We start from the raw sequence: 20,184 nt of genomic DNA on the forward strand, positions 1-20,184 counted from the left end.
AAGAACACAGTCAATTAATAAAACAGGGGAAAAACCACCCAAGCTCTTAAATGCTTTCATATGCAAAAGGAAACCTTGAGGAGCACACAGTGGGTCTGTGCTGCCTGACCAACCCAGAGGCCTTCCATGATGGAATGACTGTATCAGTGGACAAGGGAAGAGCTACGGATGCCACCAGTCCAGCCTTCTGCAGTGCCCTGGACACAGTTCCCCACCCAGCATCCTTCTCCCTCGTCTGGAGCTATGATCTGATGGAGTCACAGTTTGGAGGCTGAGGAATTGGCTCACATCCAGAGGGTTGTGGTCAATGGCTCAGAGTCCCGATGGACATCAGTGACAGCAAAACCATCCCTGCACACTGGGAATACATGTCCTGACGGTGCTGCTGGATGAGATGAGAGCTGGCAGTGCCACCCAAAATGAACTGTTCTGATTCCCCAAGTCTTTCAGCACTTACTCAGTGAATAAGCAGCTGATGGAAGTGCAAAGATGCTGAGAAACCACACAATCCCTTCCCTGGGAAGACACCACACAATCCCTTCCCTGGGAAGACATCTCTCCATCCAAACCGCACCTGTCTTTATCCAGCTCCAAGGGGAACAGACATATATACATCTAATAAAGTTACTAGAGCTTTAAATAAAATCTCTTTATTTACCCTTTTTCTGTGAAGTTGTGGTTAGAAAGAAGTTTTATTTTATACAGTTACATTTAGTAAAGTCATTAAATAACAGATCTTTTTAAGGTGTCAAATCCTTGAACTGCAGCGAATCCCTCCCAGATTTCCATTCATCAGTACCTGCAGTCAGGGAGGGATCAGAAGGTCCTGTCCAGGGGGTGGGAGCAGATGTATGCCCTCTTCTCCAGGATCTGCTTTGCAGCTTTTTTAATAGAATCATCCAGGTTTTCATCGGCATCTGTGGAGGAACAGAGAAAAGTCAACTAAGGTACCATAAAGAGCTGATCTAAATTTCTTCCAAAAAGTGTTTTCAAATACAAATGCAAGTACGTGAGTGCCAGGAAGAAACAGAACATTCTCTTCTGAAAAAGACTGATTACTACAGACTGAGTTTCAGAGAGCCAATGCCCAACTGGTCAGTACTTCCCCAAGAGTCCAAATCCCTAATTTCAATCAGTTACTTATCAGGGGTGTTTGCTACTGAGAGATTTTATGTTCCTTAAAAAAAGAACCCTGGCAGTTTGCTTTAGCTATGAAGAGTCTCTTTTCAACAGGTTCCAGCTCTGCTCCTTGTTTGAATTAAAAGCAGACCAGAACTGTTCTTTTGGTCACATCAAACCCACCTACTGTTGAACATAGTCTGTGAAAGACAGAAAAGTGTAAAAATTATTTCATTTTATAGTACTTACATTTTTCTAATTGAGTCATGGCATAATTATTCTTGAAATAGGCTTCTGTGCAGAAGATATTTGTAAGAAGCACCTGGAAAAGGAGTAAAACTGAGTTAAAAAACTAATGAATGAATTCCATTAAGAAAACCGTGTAGTAAAAACACAGTAATTTAAACTTCTCAAAGCCCTTTGATAACAGAGCCCTGCACCCCAGTCACGTGCAGTGCAGCCTCAGCTGTCCCTCTGAGCCCAGAGCTGCCAAGGGTCAGGGCTGGGGTGAGCCTTCACCCAAAACTGGCTCCAAGACTGATTGGGAATCAATGCAGGAAGGGGCTCACACACACAGAGCAGAGCCTCAAGGCCAAAGCCAAAGCTTCATCAGGTTGGATTTGTTTTAACACTGGATTGTTAGCAAATTTGCTCATCCTGTAACATAATTGTTACCAGGAAACTTTACATGAGCTACTAAATAACCACTTTCCTGTCCTGAACTGTACTGCCCAAATGCTGTTGTGTTTATGTGTTATAATGAATAGAGCTATAATGAAAGGAGCTTGGGAAGAACTGCATGGTGTTACCAGATTTGAGAGAACGTGCAGAGCTGTGACCAGGCTCTCACTGTCTCTGTATGTGTCAATGAAGTATTTCAAACACGTTGAGAGCAGCTCAGCAACTCAGTGAGCAGAGGCCCTGAGAGGCTCCTGCACTCTGGCACGTTCTGCTGCACTTCTGTGGGAGAGTTTGCTGTAAATTCCCCACGAACACAGCCTGCCTGCTCCCAGGAGCACAGATGGAGTGGGAATGGCTGCTGCCGAAGGACACTCACCTCGTGGTCGTGGTTCCTGAGCCCGATGCTGATGGAGCGGCTCGCCCGGGAGATGGCTGCAGTCATCGCATACAAATTAATCACCACATCTGCCACTCTCTTCAGCACCAGCTGCTCCTCCACTATCGTCTGGGAGAGTAAAAAGCACTATTAGCTTGTAGTCTGTCAGTTTAAAACTTTTACCAAATACCAGCGTTCATACTTTGTGTTTAGGTCCAGCTTTATTTCGCACAAACAGGTTCTACCCTATGTCTGAAATTATCATTGTTAGTTTTGGATTAACTGAGCTGCACCTTTTAACAATCTTCACGTAAAATTGTAAAATTGCTGTGTGCCTTCAACCACTTTGCTAAATGCCTGCAGCAGCAGGATTTGTGCTTACACAAGGAGAAGAAAACAAATTCACTGAGGGTGCTGGTGTTTCGGTTTTGGTTTTAAAAATGTAACTTGTTCATTACGCTGAGTACAGAATGTCTGTGTTTTCTCACACTCAGTGAGAAGGTGTGAAGGAAGTGCTGGCTCCTGCCACACACAGTCCCCTGCAGGTTCCAGTGGGGCCCCGAGGATAAACTATTCAGTAACAAAGACAGCAGACAAAATAAATCGTTACCTTGCCAAACCTACTTAGCAGGCCCCTGACTGTAGTTCCAAAATAATAAATGTTTTCTTCAAGTTTCTTGGCACTCTCCTATGAAACAGAACAGGAAATACAACAATTTGAGTAGTTTTATAACAGAAGAAGCAGCACATCCTCACCCCCTTTAAACAGGACACTGGATTTTTCTTGGTAAGCACCAGTCTTTTTTTAACATTCATCCACTTTGCTGCTGAAAGCCAGACAGACACTTTTCTTTCTCTAAAACCTGCATTAAAATTTTCTAGTTTACTCTTGATAACTTTAATTATAGGCTTATGCTGACAGAAGTAACTAACAGAACATCCCGTGAAAAATATACCTTATCTTTTTGCTACTAACAGAACATTAATTTTTGGTCATAAAAACCATTTCCTAAGTGATTAAGTAAGTATGGGTATGTGAAATTCACAGAAATTCTTACCTGAAACTCTGTTACAATTAAACAGGAAAAGCTCCTGTGTTTTGTGACTGACCTTACCACAAAGGGCAGCCACAGACCATTACAGAGACTTTAATATGGTGAAGGCTCAATTTATACAAATGACCCAGATGGATCTAAACATGGATTTGGCATAAATACAGATTTAATCCAGCCTTCATTCTCCCTTGATACCAGTACACTAACTGTAACTTCTTACCCTGACATGGTGTCAACATCAGCTTACACTGGAAAATCTCACTGTTCCTAAGCACACACTGTGTTTTGCAAAACCAGGAGATCCAGCTGTGACAAGCAGTAAAGGGAACAAACACGAAAGCTCAGCACTGAGGCCCTTACCTGGAGGCTGGGATGCACCACCCCACGGTCACCTACAAGCCCCAAATCCACCTTCCTGCCCAGGGTGTCCTGTAACCTGGTCAGGAACTCCCCCAGGGCCACTCCCACGTTTCCTTTCTTGATTGCTCTGAAATGTTGGGGAAAGAACAGCTGTTAAGGAAATTCCACGAGGTTCAGACATAACCAGCTGAAATTCCAAATGCTTTAGCAAAACACCTGCAGTTTGCCCATGAATTACCAAGCCATCAGCTCCTCTCCAAGACACCCACAAGGAATTCCAGAGACCAGCTCTCAATATGCACAATGCAGCTGTTGTGCCAATACAACTCCATTCAGATACAAAATATTCATTACTGGTCTTGTAGGAAGTAATTACAGCTTGTGTAAAAGTCTAAGACAAAATGCATTAAATGCCATGACTCCTAAAGCTATGAACCATCCCATTAAAAAGACAAAGAGACCCTGTAACACTGAACATTTACAGGCAATGCATTGAAAATTTTGCAGATTTTTCCCACAGTTTCCCCTCTTATCTACAAAGTGACCACATTTTGTTTAATTTATTAAGAAACTATTAACAAAAATTAAGAACATACTTAATTTTGTCAGTTAAGATCTTGCCTGCGTGCTGCAGCCCTGTCAGTGCAATGTACATTCTCAGGATTTCATTGGTTCCCTGGAGAAAACAGAAGAGAAAGTGAGACAGGTGGGTAATTACAAAATTTGCAATAGTGTTTTCCAAGCAGGTCTGTTGGGCCCCTGTGCCCTTCCCACAGTTCCAGTATCCCAGGATGACTCTTCCCACCCATAAATTGCTGCCTTTTGCTTTATCTCAATTTTAATTCTGATTTCATGTGGCTGTGCAGAAGTTGGGCTCCTCATTATTAAACACACAAATGTATCCCAATGAAAAATAAACCAGACTAAATGCATTTTGAGTGAAAAAAGTTCTGCATTGTTCCAGTGAAGGAACACTTAAATAGCTGTAAAAGTGCTCAAAATGAGCTGAGTTAAAATCAAGTCTGGTAGTGGCTCTGATGTGCACACAATGGTCACTGACAATCCAGCTTGGAGAGAAAACAAACTTCGGAACCAACCTTTTTTTTTAATATAAATGCCCATCAATAAGTTAATTAACCTTCTAAGCTGATCTTTTATGAGTTTCCCTACTTCACTTGTGAGAAGCACACAAGAGGAAAGCTTACTGCTGTAAGTCACACTGTGGTCACACTATAAAAGCCATCATAGCTTGTTTCACTATAGGGAACTACTATTGGTACCTCCAAAGAAAACAAGGTCAGTTCTCCAGTCTTACTCTGTCACAGACTTTGCAGCTGAAGGAATGAAGCCCTGGTCAACCAAACCCTCAGGTTTGTGCTCACCTTTACAGACTGTGCAGTTTGCAGTAAAAATCCTGGTACTTGCCTCAAAAATGAGCAGTATCCTGGTGTCCCTGAGGTAGCGTTCGTAGGGATAGTCCTTCATGTAGCCAAGGCCTCCAAGGATCTGCAGTGCCTCACTCACACACGCCCAGGCACCTTCAGAGCTGAACACCTGCCACAGCACAGGGTTTAATCACCAGAGAGTAGATAATAAAACACCAATAAACACAGGATACAACCCCAGAGCAGGGTATCTACAGGGCACTGCTGCAGGATTTTCTACTGTGTTACAGCAGTCCCCTTAACTTGCCTGAACAGTGTCCCTGTGGCCCAGGGTGTTTGGTCAAACTCAACCAGTGCCCTTGCAATGCACAAGGCAGTCTCCAAAAGGGCACATTCCAGGGAAAGGGGCAGCCCCACACTGGCACAGCAGGTGTAGCTGCTTGTTTGGAGCCCAGAGCAGGAGTTTTCTGCAGTGACCACACCGTGCAGGACACCCTGGCAGCCACAGCCTGGATATTCCACAGGGTTTGCTCTGCCAACAGTTCCCTGGGAAAGCTGGGACAGCAGCAGCTTGGCCAGGCTGGCAGCTGGAGCTGTGGCTGAGTGTCCCTGTGCTCATGTGAGGCCTCCTGAGACCCCAGCTCAGGAGAGCTGTGATATTCTCAACCTGCAGGTTTTATTTCTCATGGTGACAAAATTGTGAGTCTGAGGCTGTGGGATACAGACAGAACAATATCCATTATTTCATCTGGCTGAAGGGCTTCTATCACCTGTCCAAATGCAGCCCCTGAGCCCTCAGCAGTGCAGACTGAACACAGAGCCCTTCCCCAGCTCTGCTTACCTTGACCATGGCAGCCTCCACGGAGCAGTCTGGGAAGCCTGGCTTGTCCATCATCCCTGCAGTCAGGTAAGCCATGCTCTCCATCACGTAGGCTTTCACAGCCATCAAACAAAACTTCTCCTGGCAGATGGCAACGTGAGGAATCATACAGAAATTCAGGTGCAAAAGCCCACAGTCAACCCTCAAACTTAAAAACAACTGCAGTTTTCATATGTTTAACATCACCAAATCAATCAATAAAAAGTACCACTTCAAAACAATCATGAAATAAAAGATATTTTTATACATTTATCATTCTATCACTTATCATTTAAAAGATCAGTGTACAGAAGTCAACACCAAGTTCACACAAATTCCTAGCAAATCCTTTAAACCAGTACAGCCAAAATACCCCCAATGCAATCTGGCACTCAGCACAGAGATTTAGGTGTTTCATTTTTTGTTACCTGAATTAATCCAAACTGGCTGAGTTTCTTATTGAATTGTTTCCTGGTACAAGCATACTCTGATGTCATTTCTTTAAAGAAAGAAAAACAAATCCATCTCAGAAGGGCTGTGACAGACCATTCCTGCTGCTGGTGTTTTTCTCTGGATGGTGATGCTCCAGTCTATGCCCAGGAACCCCCTGGCTGCTCCAGAAGCAGCACTTTGTGAAAAACACCCTCACACTGATGGTGTTGATCAAGTCTGGGACCAGCCTGTCAAGGGATTTGGAACCAGAGGTGTGACCTGTACTCTTAGAGAGGTAATCAATTTTGGTGCTAATTGATTAGAGGGATCTCTCTTACTGTTTTGGCTAAACACTTTTATTCCTAATTACTGTGTGTAGCTCTGAGCCAGTTACTCAGGTGGGAGGTTCTAGGGGAGACCACACCTTCTAAAAGCAACAGTACAGAGGTTTTTTTTTATTGGGAAGAACACTTTACCTCAGGGAAATCAACAGAGGCAATAACCTCCCACTCTATGAACTGAACCTACACTGCATGAAAGGAAAATATCTTTATTTCAAAGCCTCTGCAAACAGACTTTTAGTAACTATTTTACAAAAATGTATTTTAAAGATGTCAAAGTGTGTTGGGACAAGATCAAGGCTCATGTTCCCATTTGAATGCCCTGCATTGTCTGCCTCAGGCAGAGCAGTTTCTGTGGCACCCAGCAATCCAGAGCACCCAGTGCACCCACCTATCAATTTTTTAATCATTCCAGCAGATGCACTGCCCATGCTAAATCTTCCACTGTTGAGGATATTCATGGCAACCTGTGAAGAAATGGATGGGGTTTAGGCCACGTTCTCCTTATAGCCACGCTGGTCACTGCTCCCTGCCTCGGTGCTTCCCTGGATTTCACTCCTCACTGGGGCACACTCCCAGTCCTGGGACACCTGCCCTCACATCAGCCACCACAGCACTCAGCATCCCAAGGAAAATGCTTCAAAACTGGGCTTTTCCTGTCACCCACTACCTCCAATTTTATATCTGAAATAGATGATCCACTGACTTGGAAATAATCTCTATTCTAACTACATGAAGGTAAAATGTAGATAAAAATATATTTATCTGCACTGGTAAACAACATTCCAGCTAGACAGCACTGCTCCAGTTTATGAGATGAAGAAGAAAGACACAACATTTCTTCCTGCAGCTGACCTGTGATGGCTGCTCTCTGCCTCAGATTCCTTTCAGCAACATACCACAGAAGGGAACATGAATGAAGGTGTAGAAATGAAACACAACTCAATAATGTACAAAAATAGATTCTGGAATCTGGTGGTGCTGTTTCTCAGCATGGGTGACTCAGGTCAAAGCCTGTTAAGAAAGAAGTCACTGTCCTACATTTTAACTCATGGTAACTATCTCAGGAAGACACCATAAAAATCTTCTTTTAATCTCTACTACATTAAAGAAGATTATTTAATTTAGCACTTAGGCCTGCATTTGCCTGCTCCAGCAGGAGTAAGAAACAGAGGAGTAAGAGCAGTTTTGCAAACCCCCAGGTCACTCTCAGAGAAGGGTTACACCACCTGTGTCAAGTGGTATCTGTGGTATCTTTCCTGGTGTCCTGCCAGCATTTCCTTGTGCAGCTATCCAGCCCTGGAGAACCACCTGACAGCCAGGGCACCTTGGACCTGGGCTTGCCTCCAACCATTCCTTGTGACACTCATTCCTCTCTGTCCCTTTCCACACTCTGCTGGAGGAACCAGCAGAGGACACGTCGCCCATTCAGGTCAGAAGGGCAGCTGAAGTCACTCCCTTTTCTGAAGGGACACCACAAAAAACAATCCAGAGCCCAGCAAAGAGCAGAACCAGCTCTGTGACTGCACTGAGAAGAAACTCACAGAAATCTGAGGTTATGGCACATTGTGCACTGTCCAGTGACACCAATTTACACATCAGTGGAGGAGTCTGTCCTCCAGTATCCTTTAGTGTGGCAGTGTTCACACCACCCACGAGGAAACTTCAGTACAGGGGGGAACACACTCTCCTTCAGGCTTTTAAAAACCACCAGTAGTTATTCTCCACTGCTTACCTTAAATCCCCCTCCAACTTCTCCAATTACATTCTCTATAGGCACTTTGGTGTTTTCAAAATGTACTTCACAGGCTGAAACACAGAATTAACACTTGTTCAAGTATGACGTAGAAATATTTAAAAGACACTCAGGAACATAAGTCACTATTTGTAGCAAGAAATGAAATCTTCCCAATGCATTGTTTATGACAGAATTACCCATGTTTTGCCAAGGAAGTGAGAATTTGGCAAAAAGCTGTACAGCTGACATCAATTACTGATATAAAGTATTAAAAATGTAATGAATGTACACTGTGCAAACCGAGAAGCACAGTTTTGTCTTTATCTTGTTTTAGTTCTGAGGAACTGATTGAACAGTCAAGTCCAAAAGACAGATGGTGAAAAGCTGCAATCACTAATAAGCTTAAGAGCTGATGAAAGTGGACTTCTAAATTAAACCTATTGGCCATTGGATCTCCTGAGTGATTTCTTTCCCTGCACAGTGAATGAACTCCCCAATACTGATTTCTTATTTCAGACCCTGTGTCAGGAAGGACTCTTAGGAAAAGCCACCTACAGAAACATGAAACTTACACTGTAACATGGAACAAATACTGATTTGCCTCTGAATGCAGATGGACCTAACCAAATAAAACATTAAACTTCTAAAACAATTTCTGCTAACAGTTTTAAGTGGTTCTTACTGTTGGAGCCTCGAATGCCTAATTTATCCTCGGGCTTCCCGTTGGTGACGCCCCCAAAGTCCCGCTCCACGATGAAAGCAGTGATTTTATCCTTCACCTGCCCGTCTTTATCCACAACCTCTGTCCTGGCAAACACTGTGAAAATACTTGCAAGGCCACCATTGGAGATCCAGACCTGTTTTGAGAGAGAGAAGATGTCTAAGAAATGTAACTGTGCTGATTTTGGGAGCACAGTTCCCAAGGGTTTTGTAAGAGACTGGGCAAAGAACAGAGTGCTGAAAAATTGCTGCTCCTTCCTTCAATCCTAATGAGTGCCTGCTTCAGTGTGAGCACATCTCTGAGGGGAGCTGACCACACATGGTAAGGTTAGAGCAACTCTAAATCCAGGTTGTAATACCAACATGAGTGAAATTAAAATCCACAGTGCATTTCCACAAAAGCTGGTACATCCCACTGCTGATGGCACATGAGGGATACAAGAGCAGTGCAGATTGGACAAACCCTGTGCCCAAAAATTATTTAACCCTCCTGAGAAAGTCTCTGAATAGCCTCTCCCCCAGGGTGGGACTCCCCACACCACAAATGGATCAACAACTACAGAAAAGTCTGCAATGCATGAAATACTGCTGATCCAGGACATCTCTACGTCTCTTCAAGACTGGCTTTTGCCACTGCTTCTTTCAGCAGAAAGCTTGCAAGCAGTCCTTATTCTAATGAAATATCAAGTTTTCTCCTAAAATCTAGCCTGAAGAATGAAGAGATGGCAAAATACAGATTTAGGTTTCTTTTTACCTAAGCTGTCATGGAGGGGGCTGATTAACTAATTACCCAACCCTCCCTGAAGCTGAACCGGTAAGTGGGTGATGGAGAAGGAACCCGGGCTGGTTTTCTATTTTTCTTACCATGAGTTTAATGCAGTAATTCCCTAACAGTGATTTTCTGTTCTCTTTGTGCCTAACCCAACAAGGGTCACTCTCCTCTAGCTTGGAAACCTCCCAGTTCCAGACTGATGCAAAAGACAAGGACACTTCCCACACACTTGTAACAAATTTCCCATTCCCAGTCTGTGGGTGGATACCTTGGAGCCATTTAACAGGAAGTATTTCCCATCTTCACTCAGGGTTGCTCTTGTCTGGATGGATGCAGCATCACTCCCACTAGAAAACAAACAAGTTATTAATGTTTAAAGAAATAAAAACGCTTTAAAAACCCAAAACTGCACGTTTTCCCTCTTCCCATCCTTTAAAAAGGAAGGTTTATTAGATAGCAGTATATCAACTTTAGCTTTTAACTAACAAGGAAGGTCACTAGATTGAACAGCTCTAAAAGGTACCTGAGGGGACATTTCTGCTCACCAGAATGTGCAGAATGACACAAAAGCAACTTTTTGGAGCTACACTTTGAGCTATGTGAACACAAAATGAGCCTGTCACTCTAAAACACGTCAAGTTTAAAATGTCTAAGCCATTCCTCAAAAATTCACACCCTGTTCTACATCCCAGGTAAAAAGAGGCTCAATAGGAATGAAAAATAACCATGTGACAGCCTCCATCAATGAGCACTTGGGTACATCAAGGAGAAAATCAGGAGTGAATGACACCACCACAATCACAAGTTTCCATCCTGTGATTGAAGGTTCACACCCTGCTTCAGTCACCACCTTGCTCCATACTGTAACCAGCAGCTCAACCTCCCCCCTGAAAGAAGCTTCCTCCCCCACAAATTCAGATACCCAGGGACTCGCTGGGGCTGTTCAGCTGCAGTCAGTGCTAAGCTCTCAGAACAGCCAGATCTCAGCTGGTATTTTAATAGGATCAGATTGCTAAAACTTAGCAATTCTAAAGATGATTACTTCTGTGCTCTAGAACTGCAGTCTCTCAGAAGACTGAAGGTGAAGTTACTAAGACTAGCAACCTTTTTAAAAAATCCTGGGGTAAGACAGATGTAAGAGGAATTTCAGAACATGCTTGTTTTTTTCCTGTGTGCTACTCCCGAGTCCCTTCAATGGTCACTTAAAATCTCTGTGCTGGTTTAACTTTCACCTGCAAGTGGGACAGCTTTGAGAGGGTCCAAGCCCAGCTTAGGACCTTGGAAAAAACCATCACTGATGTCTGAGAGGTACCTACACCACAGCAACACGAAAATCAGCAGGTAAATCAAAGGCTGATTGCAAGCCACTTGAGCAGACACAAGTTCAAACTGCAGTCTGAAACTCTTTTCTGCATGGACAAGCAAGACTCAAACACTCAGCTGGTCTCAGTTCCCTCCACAGACATACAGCAAACCACCTCCTGTGTGCTTTGCAGAAAACTGTCCCTCTTCTGCACTTACACAGCTTACAGCATTAGTACCAGTCAATGAGTAACTAATAAATAAACAAACCTATCTTTGAACTGAAGTTGCTGCTACAAAGGTGCCTCTTCTAAACACCAATATTATTCCTTTTATTTTTGGTAGCTCCTTCAATATAGGGCTTTGTATTCTGAGTAAGAACTGAAAGCATCCTAAACAGTCACAGCACATTATTTCTGACGTAGCACAAAGCATCCTTTCAATTCATTGAAGAAATTAAGTAAATTAATTCCTGGGATGGGAACAACAAGAGTCAGGGATTTCATGGAAACTGCCAAAAGCAGCACATTGGGGAAGGAGTAATTACACAGTCTGGAGTGGTCCTTTAAAAAATAAAGCCTTGATGGATATACTGAAGCCACAGGCCCCAAATAATGAAGATGGAAGCTATTAAGCAATGCAGATAAAGCAGGAAGCCCATTCTGGAGCTGTGGGGCAGCAGCAGCACCTGCCAGGCTCGGTGAGGCAGAAGGCAGCGATGTGCTCCCCCGACGCCAGCCGGGGCAGGTACTTGGCCTTCTGCTCCTCGGTGCCAGCAATGAGGATCCCCTGCAGAAACAAGCAACAGAGAACTTTGCAGCATCACCCTGTGGAAAAAGAAATGGGGCTGACAAGCCCTGCCATGTTCAGAAAGCTTCGTTGGCAAATTTTATGGCACGGCAAGAGACAGTTTAATAAACAACAGACTGCATTCTTTTTCAGACGTTAAAATATTTGTCATTAGCATTGTCTGCTAAATTCCAAGAGGAATTTCCTCTTGCTGTAATGAACCTACTGTGGTTTCAAGCTTCATTCTACCATCCATCCACCACTAAAAGGTAAATACCTATGGTTGTACTAAAGTTCAAAATTCACACACTTGCTTTTGGATGAGTTTTCTGCTCTAAGCTCCCAAACACACAGCCTCATCCAGCCAGCCAAAGTTGCTCTCTTCTGAATTTTCTCCCTCCTCATCACCTGAACCCCCCTGATATTTTATTTATTTCTATTCTATTTATTCTAGCTACTTTAAACAAGTCTGGTCAATTAAAAAAAAAAAGAACTTTGGATCATTTAAAGTAGTTTTTCTAAGAATAATTATCTTAATAGTAACTTTCTTGTGTACTTCATATCCAGCCTTTCTGCTGCATGAGAGTCTTACACTGAACCAGTGGCAGGGGCTGCTGGGGACACCAACAACCTGATTTATGCTTCTCCAGTAAATCTGATTTGTTCCACCCAGGGCTCACATTTTTCACTTCACCTTTTCCATGCAATCCGTGCAGAACCACTGGACCTAAAGCAGCAGCATTACCTTCAGCCCAATGGCCTGATGAGCTGCCAGGGTCACTGCAATGGAGCCATCCAGGGATGTGATTTCTCCCAGACGAGCATACATGGTGTTTGACAGACCCAGCCCACCTGGAACAGGCACCAGGTTTTATTTTAGTACATAGAACATGCCCCTTCCCCCCAAAAAACCCATTTCAAGTACAGAAATGCAGGAATGTAACACTTTTAACTGGAGAGCTACAAAAGTGACACAAAACAGCTCCCAAGCAGGCTTCCAAACTGGTGCTAGAGAAGGATAAAACACGACCCTTCCAAAAGGTCCTTAATAAAAAAAAAAATGAATATACCAAGAAACAAACTTGGCACCAGCACATGCTTTCTGGAGGAAGTAGGATAAATCAAAGCTAAGTATGAGACTAATGTTCAAGAATTTTATGCTATCAGGACCAGAAGTCCTGCTCCATGTAATTTAAGACTGTTTTATGTAATACTGGTGACTAAAAAATTTAATCTAATCAAGATAATCTTTTGTCCAGGTTAATAATTTTCTCCTTGGGACAGTGGTGCAAGCCAGGATAACCCACACCTCATTCTGCAGATGTCTCAACAGTCCCACTATTGTGTGTACACTGAATAAATACAAGAAGAGTCTCCCCTGACACCACTAACTCACACCAGGGCCTCACACACCCTTCCTCTTCAGAGCACGTGGATTCAAACTCACACTCCTCCTTTCCAAACTCTTCCTTCTGTGCTGGGTCAGGATCCAGCCTGGGCACAGGAATTCCAGTGGTGCCCGTGTCAGAGCCAATATTCCATGATCTGCATGAGCTCCACTGTCCCCACTGAAGTTGTGCACTTCAATCAAAGAGGCCACTACTACAAACCTCAGTGAAAAGCACCCTGCAGTGCATGAAGCACTGATCAGGTATGGCTTTAAAACATGACAAGCACCACCAAAAGCCCAGAAAAGGGGGAATAACCTCATTCGAAGTATATTAGTTATGGTGCAGACTAGAAGAGCTTGCTTAAGCAGGCAGAGCTCCTCCACAGCCACACTCCTGCTGCTGTGTCCCTTCAGTAACCAAGGACAAAGCCTCAGCTCCTCAGCTGGCCAAACGCCCACTCATGGAACAGTCCAGACACATTTTGCCAGACCCCAAAATGCACCCCTGAATACACTGGGTTATTCCTCTGTGACATTTACTCACCATACTCCTCTGGAATCTGCATGCCAAAGAGACCCAAGTCCTTCAGCCCTTGTAAGGTTTCAGGTGGGATTTTTGCATCTTGATCGATTTTCTTCGAGTCCACTACAAACACAGACAGTTTTAACATTTAACACTGTGCTTCTCAGTGCCCAGAGCAGCTGTGACACTGCAGGGTTCCCTCAGCAGGGCCAAGGTCACTGAGTGCCCTGAGCCAGCAGCAGTGGGATCTCTAACTTTCTGAGGGCCCAGACCTAGGGAACTGAATTCCCTGCTGGAATTTTCCTCCAGTCTTCTGAACCAGCTTTAGAGAAGCCATGAGCTCGTGGCACCAGAGAGAGACAGACTTCTCACCTCCAGCTTCACAAGAATTATTCCTTTCTAGGTTCAGCCTGACTGTCCTGTTTGTTCTCATGACATATTCAGGAAAAGAACTTGGAAGTGGGAAAAGTCCTGCGTTTATTTTGTTTTCTCAAACACCTCTGTGTGTACAGGTTGTGCATGTCAGCAGATTCCAAGACTGGAATAAGCAAGGTATTTCCAGGATTTTCTATCTGAACCAAGTCTAGGTCGTGAATACAAGAAAAAAAAAGTACATAAATGAGGTAATCAGAAAATCTTGTTCTCAGGAGTTTTTCAAATTCTTGGGGGATTAAAAGAGCTGCTTTGTACCATGGCAGTGAAAGCAAACAGGAATTAAGCAGCTCAGGCAAGCTGTAAGCTGCAGCAGAGGGAGCAGAGCCATCCTTCCAAAAAGTACCCAAGAGGTGCCTCTGCAAAAGCAATGGAGCATCCTGGGGACTCCTCCCAGTCACCCCAGTGAAAGAGCACTGGAACCTCTGTGGGAACACAACAGAGAGGCACCCAGATGCTCTGATGCTCTTCTGGGAGAAAAAACCCCTCATTTTGAAAAAGACTTTTTGTTCCCTGTGCTAACCTTTCAGCCCCACAGCCCCAGCCCCATTTCTGGGGTGTGGCCTCCGCTGCTCCAGGGGGAGAGGTGGTTTTTCCCTCTTGCTCCATGATGCCCACACAGACCCACCCTGGTGTCCAGTCACTGTGCAGCCCCAGCTGACTCTGCTCAGAGGGGTTTCCCTCCCAGTGCCAGTCACACCAAGCTGCTGTTTAAGGCTGCCCTACTGACCTATTTTTACCACACCCCTCAGTCACCCTGAATAACTAAACACAAATAGCTGGGAATTCACAGATGAGCAATTTCCACCTGCAGTTAAGACTCCATAGTTTGACCTTCTTATTCCTCCCCTAAACATCACGTTGTTTACTCCATGAATGATGCTCCCCAACAGAGCAAAGAATTAAAAACTGTAATCTGAATAAATTATTTACTGTCAGTGAGCAACACTACAGTTTTACAGTTTAAATCACCTGGATCTCACAAATGGTGATGTGTGACAATCACTGGCTTCTCCAAACTCCTACAGTGTTTGGAAGAGCAGGGCTGCTATCTCTGCCTGCGGGAAGTCTGAGACAATGGTGCTCAACTGCCTCAGAAATTGCTGTCTGTGAAACCCAATATCCTGCAATTGTTCTGGAATTGGCTTATCCATGGCAGCACTAACAGAAGGAACACCCTGCAATGCTCTCTGGAATGCAGATGGGGAATAAGACCTTTCCCAAATAGAATTAATACCCTAATGCTGAAAAAACATAAATGTTTTTGATTTTTCATAACTCCTCAGTGAGCCATCATTTCTGAGTTTCTCTGCTGCATTCTGCTACAATCAGTTTTAGCAGAGCAGGACAGTTAAAAAGTTCTAGGAAAAAAACCCACAACATATGAAGTGGTAGAAAGCACAATTCAACTGAGCTGAAACCAATTTCAAATCCTATCTCTATCCCAGAACGCTTTTAGTTCCTCTTTTTTTCTGGTTTGGAATTTATGTCTTCTGATCAACATCCAAATACTCACCCTAAAAAGCCATAAATGGACATGCTGTAGAATCAGCATCACTATATGAGTAGTAATAAATGCATAAATTAAATGTTTTCATTACAATAATCTTATTCAACTGCTATAGCTAAATCATTTTGTAATCACTAAATCACTGGCATTAATAGAAACATAATAACATACCTTCTTCATTGAAGAATTTTTCAACAGGTCCCACAAACTGGTTGATCTCTGCCAATTCTTCATTGCTAATTTCTGGGTATGGGAAAACTTCTTCCTAAAACAGGAGAATTATTTAATAATTTTTACTACATGAATCATGCAATTGAAATAAAAATTCAAGGACACATGCCTTGCAACGACTCCAAAACAATGTGCAAATTAAGAATTGTGGAAAATGTTCTGAAACAGAAACAGAGATCCACAGGACCCAACTTTATTACACACCAAAACCAGACCAGAAGGTGCTACTTGAACAACAGAAACATAAGGGAGAAATCAAGAGATTTTTAAGAACTACAAGGATGCAAAAATCCTTCATCACCCACGAGCTTCATCAATGTAACTCTATTACACATTTATTAAAAGGAGTTTAATTATATCTAAATCAATGAACTGTTATAATGTTTCCAAAGCTCAGCCCATGAACAAATCTCACCTGTTAATGCCTCGAGGACAAAGGTGAGTGAGTCCCACCACTCCTTATCACCACCAGGGTGTTCCGGTCATAAACTGGGAGCAGCACGACCTGACAGGTTTGAATTGACAAAAAACCCCAGCAAGGAACCCAAGAAGTGGGAGACGACGTGAGAAGCACACTTTTAATGTTTACTGCCTTTCGCCTTTTAAACAGAGGAGTTTGTCTCTGTCCACACAGATCTGTTCGGGATACTCCCAGCAACAATATCAGCGCCAAAAATTCAGGACCTGGGAAATGCTGGAGGTTTTCAGAAAGCTGTTGTATTGAAATCTGAGAGACAAAACCCCCAGACGTATCTGAAGCACTTTACCTGACAAGGTCTGTGGCAGGAGGCTTTATTGCTCAACTCATTTCAGCGGATTTGAGTTATTCCTTCTTTCAATTTACTTCACCCTGCAATCTCTGGTACATGCACACTCTAAGCCTTGCATTAACAAACTCTGGCTAATACAGCGTTCTGTCTCAGATTTTAACTTCTTTGTCCAGTGCCGTCTCAAGGCACGACAAGAATTTCAGTCTTTCCTGTCAAAAACTGCAGGCGGAAGTTTGCATAAAGCCTCGATCCTTGAAGCAAAAGCAGAGAACAAAGCGATACAAGCTCTGCGGAGTGCCCCGAGCCCGGCGCACACAGACACTCGTGTTTCCAGGGGAATCCGCGGGCCGGGCAGGCACGGGGGCTGTGGCTCAGCGCAGCTCCTCGGGGCCGGCTGTTCGGGTCATTCTGCATCGCGTGTTTTGTGTGCGGGGCTGCAGAGGGGTCACTCAGTTAAGCCGGCTCCAGCTGCGGGGCACTGGACACACAGAGACGCCTCTTGTCCACTCCGCGTCAGGGCGGGGAGCTCTGTAGGGGCATCGCGCCAGGCTGGACCCACGGGCTAAGGGACAGCCAGGCCACGGGCCGGGTCCTGCCCTGGGCTCACATCAACCCCTGCAGCCCCAGCCTGGGGATGAGCGGCTGGAAAACGCCCTGCGAGCGCTGGTGGCAGCGCTGGACACGAGCCCAGGTGGGCGATGCCGCCGCTTTGTGCCAGCCCCGGCGTGACCCCAGCCCCAGGGCAGCGCCGGCCCCGCCGCGCCCTCCTCGCTGTCCCCCGGTGCAAGGGCAGCGACCCCCGGGCACGGTCGCCGCCGGGACCCCCACGGGCAGCCCCATCCCCGCGGACCCACCTTGCGCAGGGTGCCGAGGAACAGCTCCTTGGCGAAGGCGCGGCGGGGCGCGGCCGTGCGCAGGCCGCGGGCGGCGGGGCCGGGCCAGGGCCGGGGCCGGGGCCGGGGGGCGCGCAGGGCCCGCAGCAGCTGCAGCAGCGCCGCGCTCATGGCCGAGCTCACAGCCGCGCTCGGCGCTCCGCTGACGGCACCGCGGCGCGCCCGGCCCGGCCCCGGGGCGGGGCACGGCTCAGGGCCTGCACCGGGCGGCGCTTCGCTCGCAGGGACGCGGGGATGGAGATAGAGCCGCTCACGGGTTCACTGCCCCGGCCCCGGTTTGGGGCACGGCTCAGGGCCCGCACCGGGCGGCGCTTCGCTCGCAGGGACGCGGGGATGGGGATAGAGCCGCTCACGGGTTCACTGCCCCGGCCCCGGTTTGGGGCACGGCTCAGGGCCCGCAGCGGGCGGCGCTTCGCTCGCAGGGACCGCGGCCATGGCGATAAAGCCGCTCACGGGTTCACTGCCCCGGCCCCGCGTCCGGTTTGGGGCGCGGCGGAGCCCGGAGCGCCACAGGCGAGGCCCGCGGTGCCCTTCCCGGGCCGGCAGCTCCTGCATGAGCCGCACGGCCCACCGGAGAACGGCTCTCGCTGCATACAGGGAGTCTTTGAATCGCCATCCTGGAGCGAAAGCAGCGGTGCGGGCCAGCCGGGGAACAGGACCACAGACAGGGATCGCTGCATCCCCGCGTGGGTCTGGTGGATGTGCTGAGCTGCACGCCGAGCGCATGGAAATCGCCCCAAAACATCCATCGAAGCTCACCCCCGTGCCCCGTGTGTCAGGAGCCGGAGCAGGATGGTGTCGGCAGCTCCAGCCCTGCCCTGAGCGGCCCCGCACTCCTGCAGCCCTTTCCAGACGTAAGGAAGTGCCAAAGACAGCACTGTGCCGCGCGGTGAGCGCTGCCCTACACCGAGCATTCCCTTTCCTCCTTCGCTTTCCCCTGCCATCCCTTTGGCAGCACGTGGTGTCTTTTTTACAAACCTAAGTGCCAAGCCCGCGTGAAATTACTGAGCCGGTTACCCGACACAGAAATCTGGTTGAGAAGCGCTCACTGCTCCCCTTCGGTACAAGAGGTCACGGTCAGGTTTGGAGCATCAGCACCCCACAGCTGCTGCTCTCCTCTGCAGGTGGCTGGGACTCCTCAGGGACACAGAAGGGCTTTCTGAATGCTAAACTTCATTTACTCAAGGGTAGAATTAATTTATTTGAAATATTTCTTTCAACTTAAATAAGTTTAAAATAAAGGCTGCTGCTACTCCCTCATTTTAAGCATCTCCATGTCCATCTGCCCTCATTTTGCTTTGCTCTGTGTGGAACTGCAGAGTGTAAAAAATGGCTTTTACACAAAGAACAAGTGCTAAAGGTAAACACAGGCTTAACGAACTCATTTATTTTGCTTACTTTACTTACGACTCATAAAACGTAAATCCTTTCATCTTGCAGCCCAAATAAATTGCCATGTTGGTTGCCTCTCGACTGTCACTGAGAGGGGACCTGGCTGGCACTGCAGTGCTGAAGAGGGGATGCCACACCAGTGCCACATCCCGGCTCTGGGCAGAAGACACTGTCCTGGGGGTCAGGAGAGGTATGGGTCCCACAGCACCTCCCAGACTGAGTATGCCACAGATGAAAGGGCTAAATTGAGGCCACCCTGTCCTGAGACGTCAGGCAGGTTCTGGTCTGTGCAAAGGGGTGATGTGGCAGCTTGAAAGAAAGGGTAAACAGAGCTTGGTAAAAACTGCTTGAAGAAAATGATCCAAACGGTGAAAACAAGGCTGGGCAGTTGGGAAACTCAGGGAAAAGATTCCTCATCAGGAAATTCAAAAGAACTGAGGCAGCAGCCAGCACACCCCACCCTGTGTGTTCATTCACCAAGCATGAGGATGGCATTGTGAGCATATCCTACATAAACACCCGGGGGTTTTTCCAATCACAGGGGGTGAAATCACACCCACAGCATGAAACTGCAGGCAGACCATCACTGGCACAGAGAATCCTCTGCTCCTGTGCTGGCACAAATGGTGCCACACCAGAGATTTTGTCCCATCCATGCAACTCTTCCAGCACTGTGTGTAATCTCAGCTGAAATGACGCTTCTGGCAGCTGCAGTTCTCTGCAGAATCCCACCATCCTGACCTGATACATCTTCAAACTGCCTTGCACAGAACTGTACAGTCTACTGGAAAAAAAAAAAATCGGTATTTTTTGCCTTCTGCTTCAGGAACATGCCCAGCCTTTTCCTTTCCCCACTTTTATTTATGACTCCTCTCTTCTGTCTCTGCCACTGAGGTATTCATCCACGTGTTCCCATCATTTCAGATTCCCTTCCTGGGCCAGCTAATCCCTCAGCTGTTACAGCTCTCCATAACTCACATTTTGTGACCAACCACAACTCCCACAGTGATTCCATTTCAGCCCATTCCACACACAAGTGGAAGAATTCCTCCCTGAGAAGGAATTCATGCAAGAGAGGTAGAGATCAGTAAATGACTACCATAAAATTACCCTT

The 20,184-nt window shown here is 46.1% G+C and overlaps 1 protein-coding gene across 1 annotated transcript; it reads right to left on the reverse strand.

The window, feature by feature from the left end:
- Positions 1-628: 628 nt before the first annotated feature.
- On the reverse strand, positions 629-18,358 carry ACAD9 (acyl-CoA dehydrogenase family member 9). Its single transcript, XM_048316083.1, is given in 20 exon segments — positions 629-917; positions 1,369-1,441; positions 2,177-2,305; positions 2,787-2,864; positions 3,592-3,718; positions 4,188-4,267; positions 5,017-5,145; positions 5,818-5,937; positions 6,264-6,334; positions 7,000-7,075; positions 8,344-8,417; positions 9,029-9,203; positions 10,107-10,185; positions 11,829-11,929; positions 12,675-12,781; positions 13,864-13,965; positions 15,956-16,049; positions 17,640-17,816; positions 17,818-17,867; positions 18,250-18,358. Coding segments are annotated over 20 exon segments (2,052 nt in total). The 3' UTR covers positions 629-816.
- Between the last annotated feature and the right edge of the window lie 1,826 nt (positions 18,359-20,184).

The sequence above is a fragment of the Corvus hawaiiensis genome, chromosome 11, assembly GCF_020740725.1.
Source record: "Corvus hawaiiensis isolate bCorHaw1 chromosome 11, bCorHaw1.pri.cur, whole genome shotgun sequence".
NCBI classification, from domain to species: domain Eukaryota; kingdom Metazoa; phylum Chordata; class Aves; order Passeriformes; family Corvidae; genus Corvus; species Corvus hawaiiensis.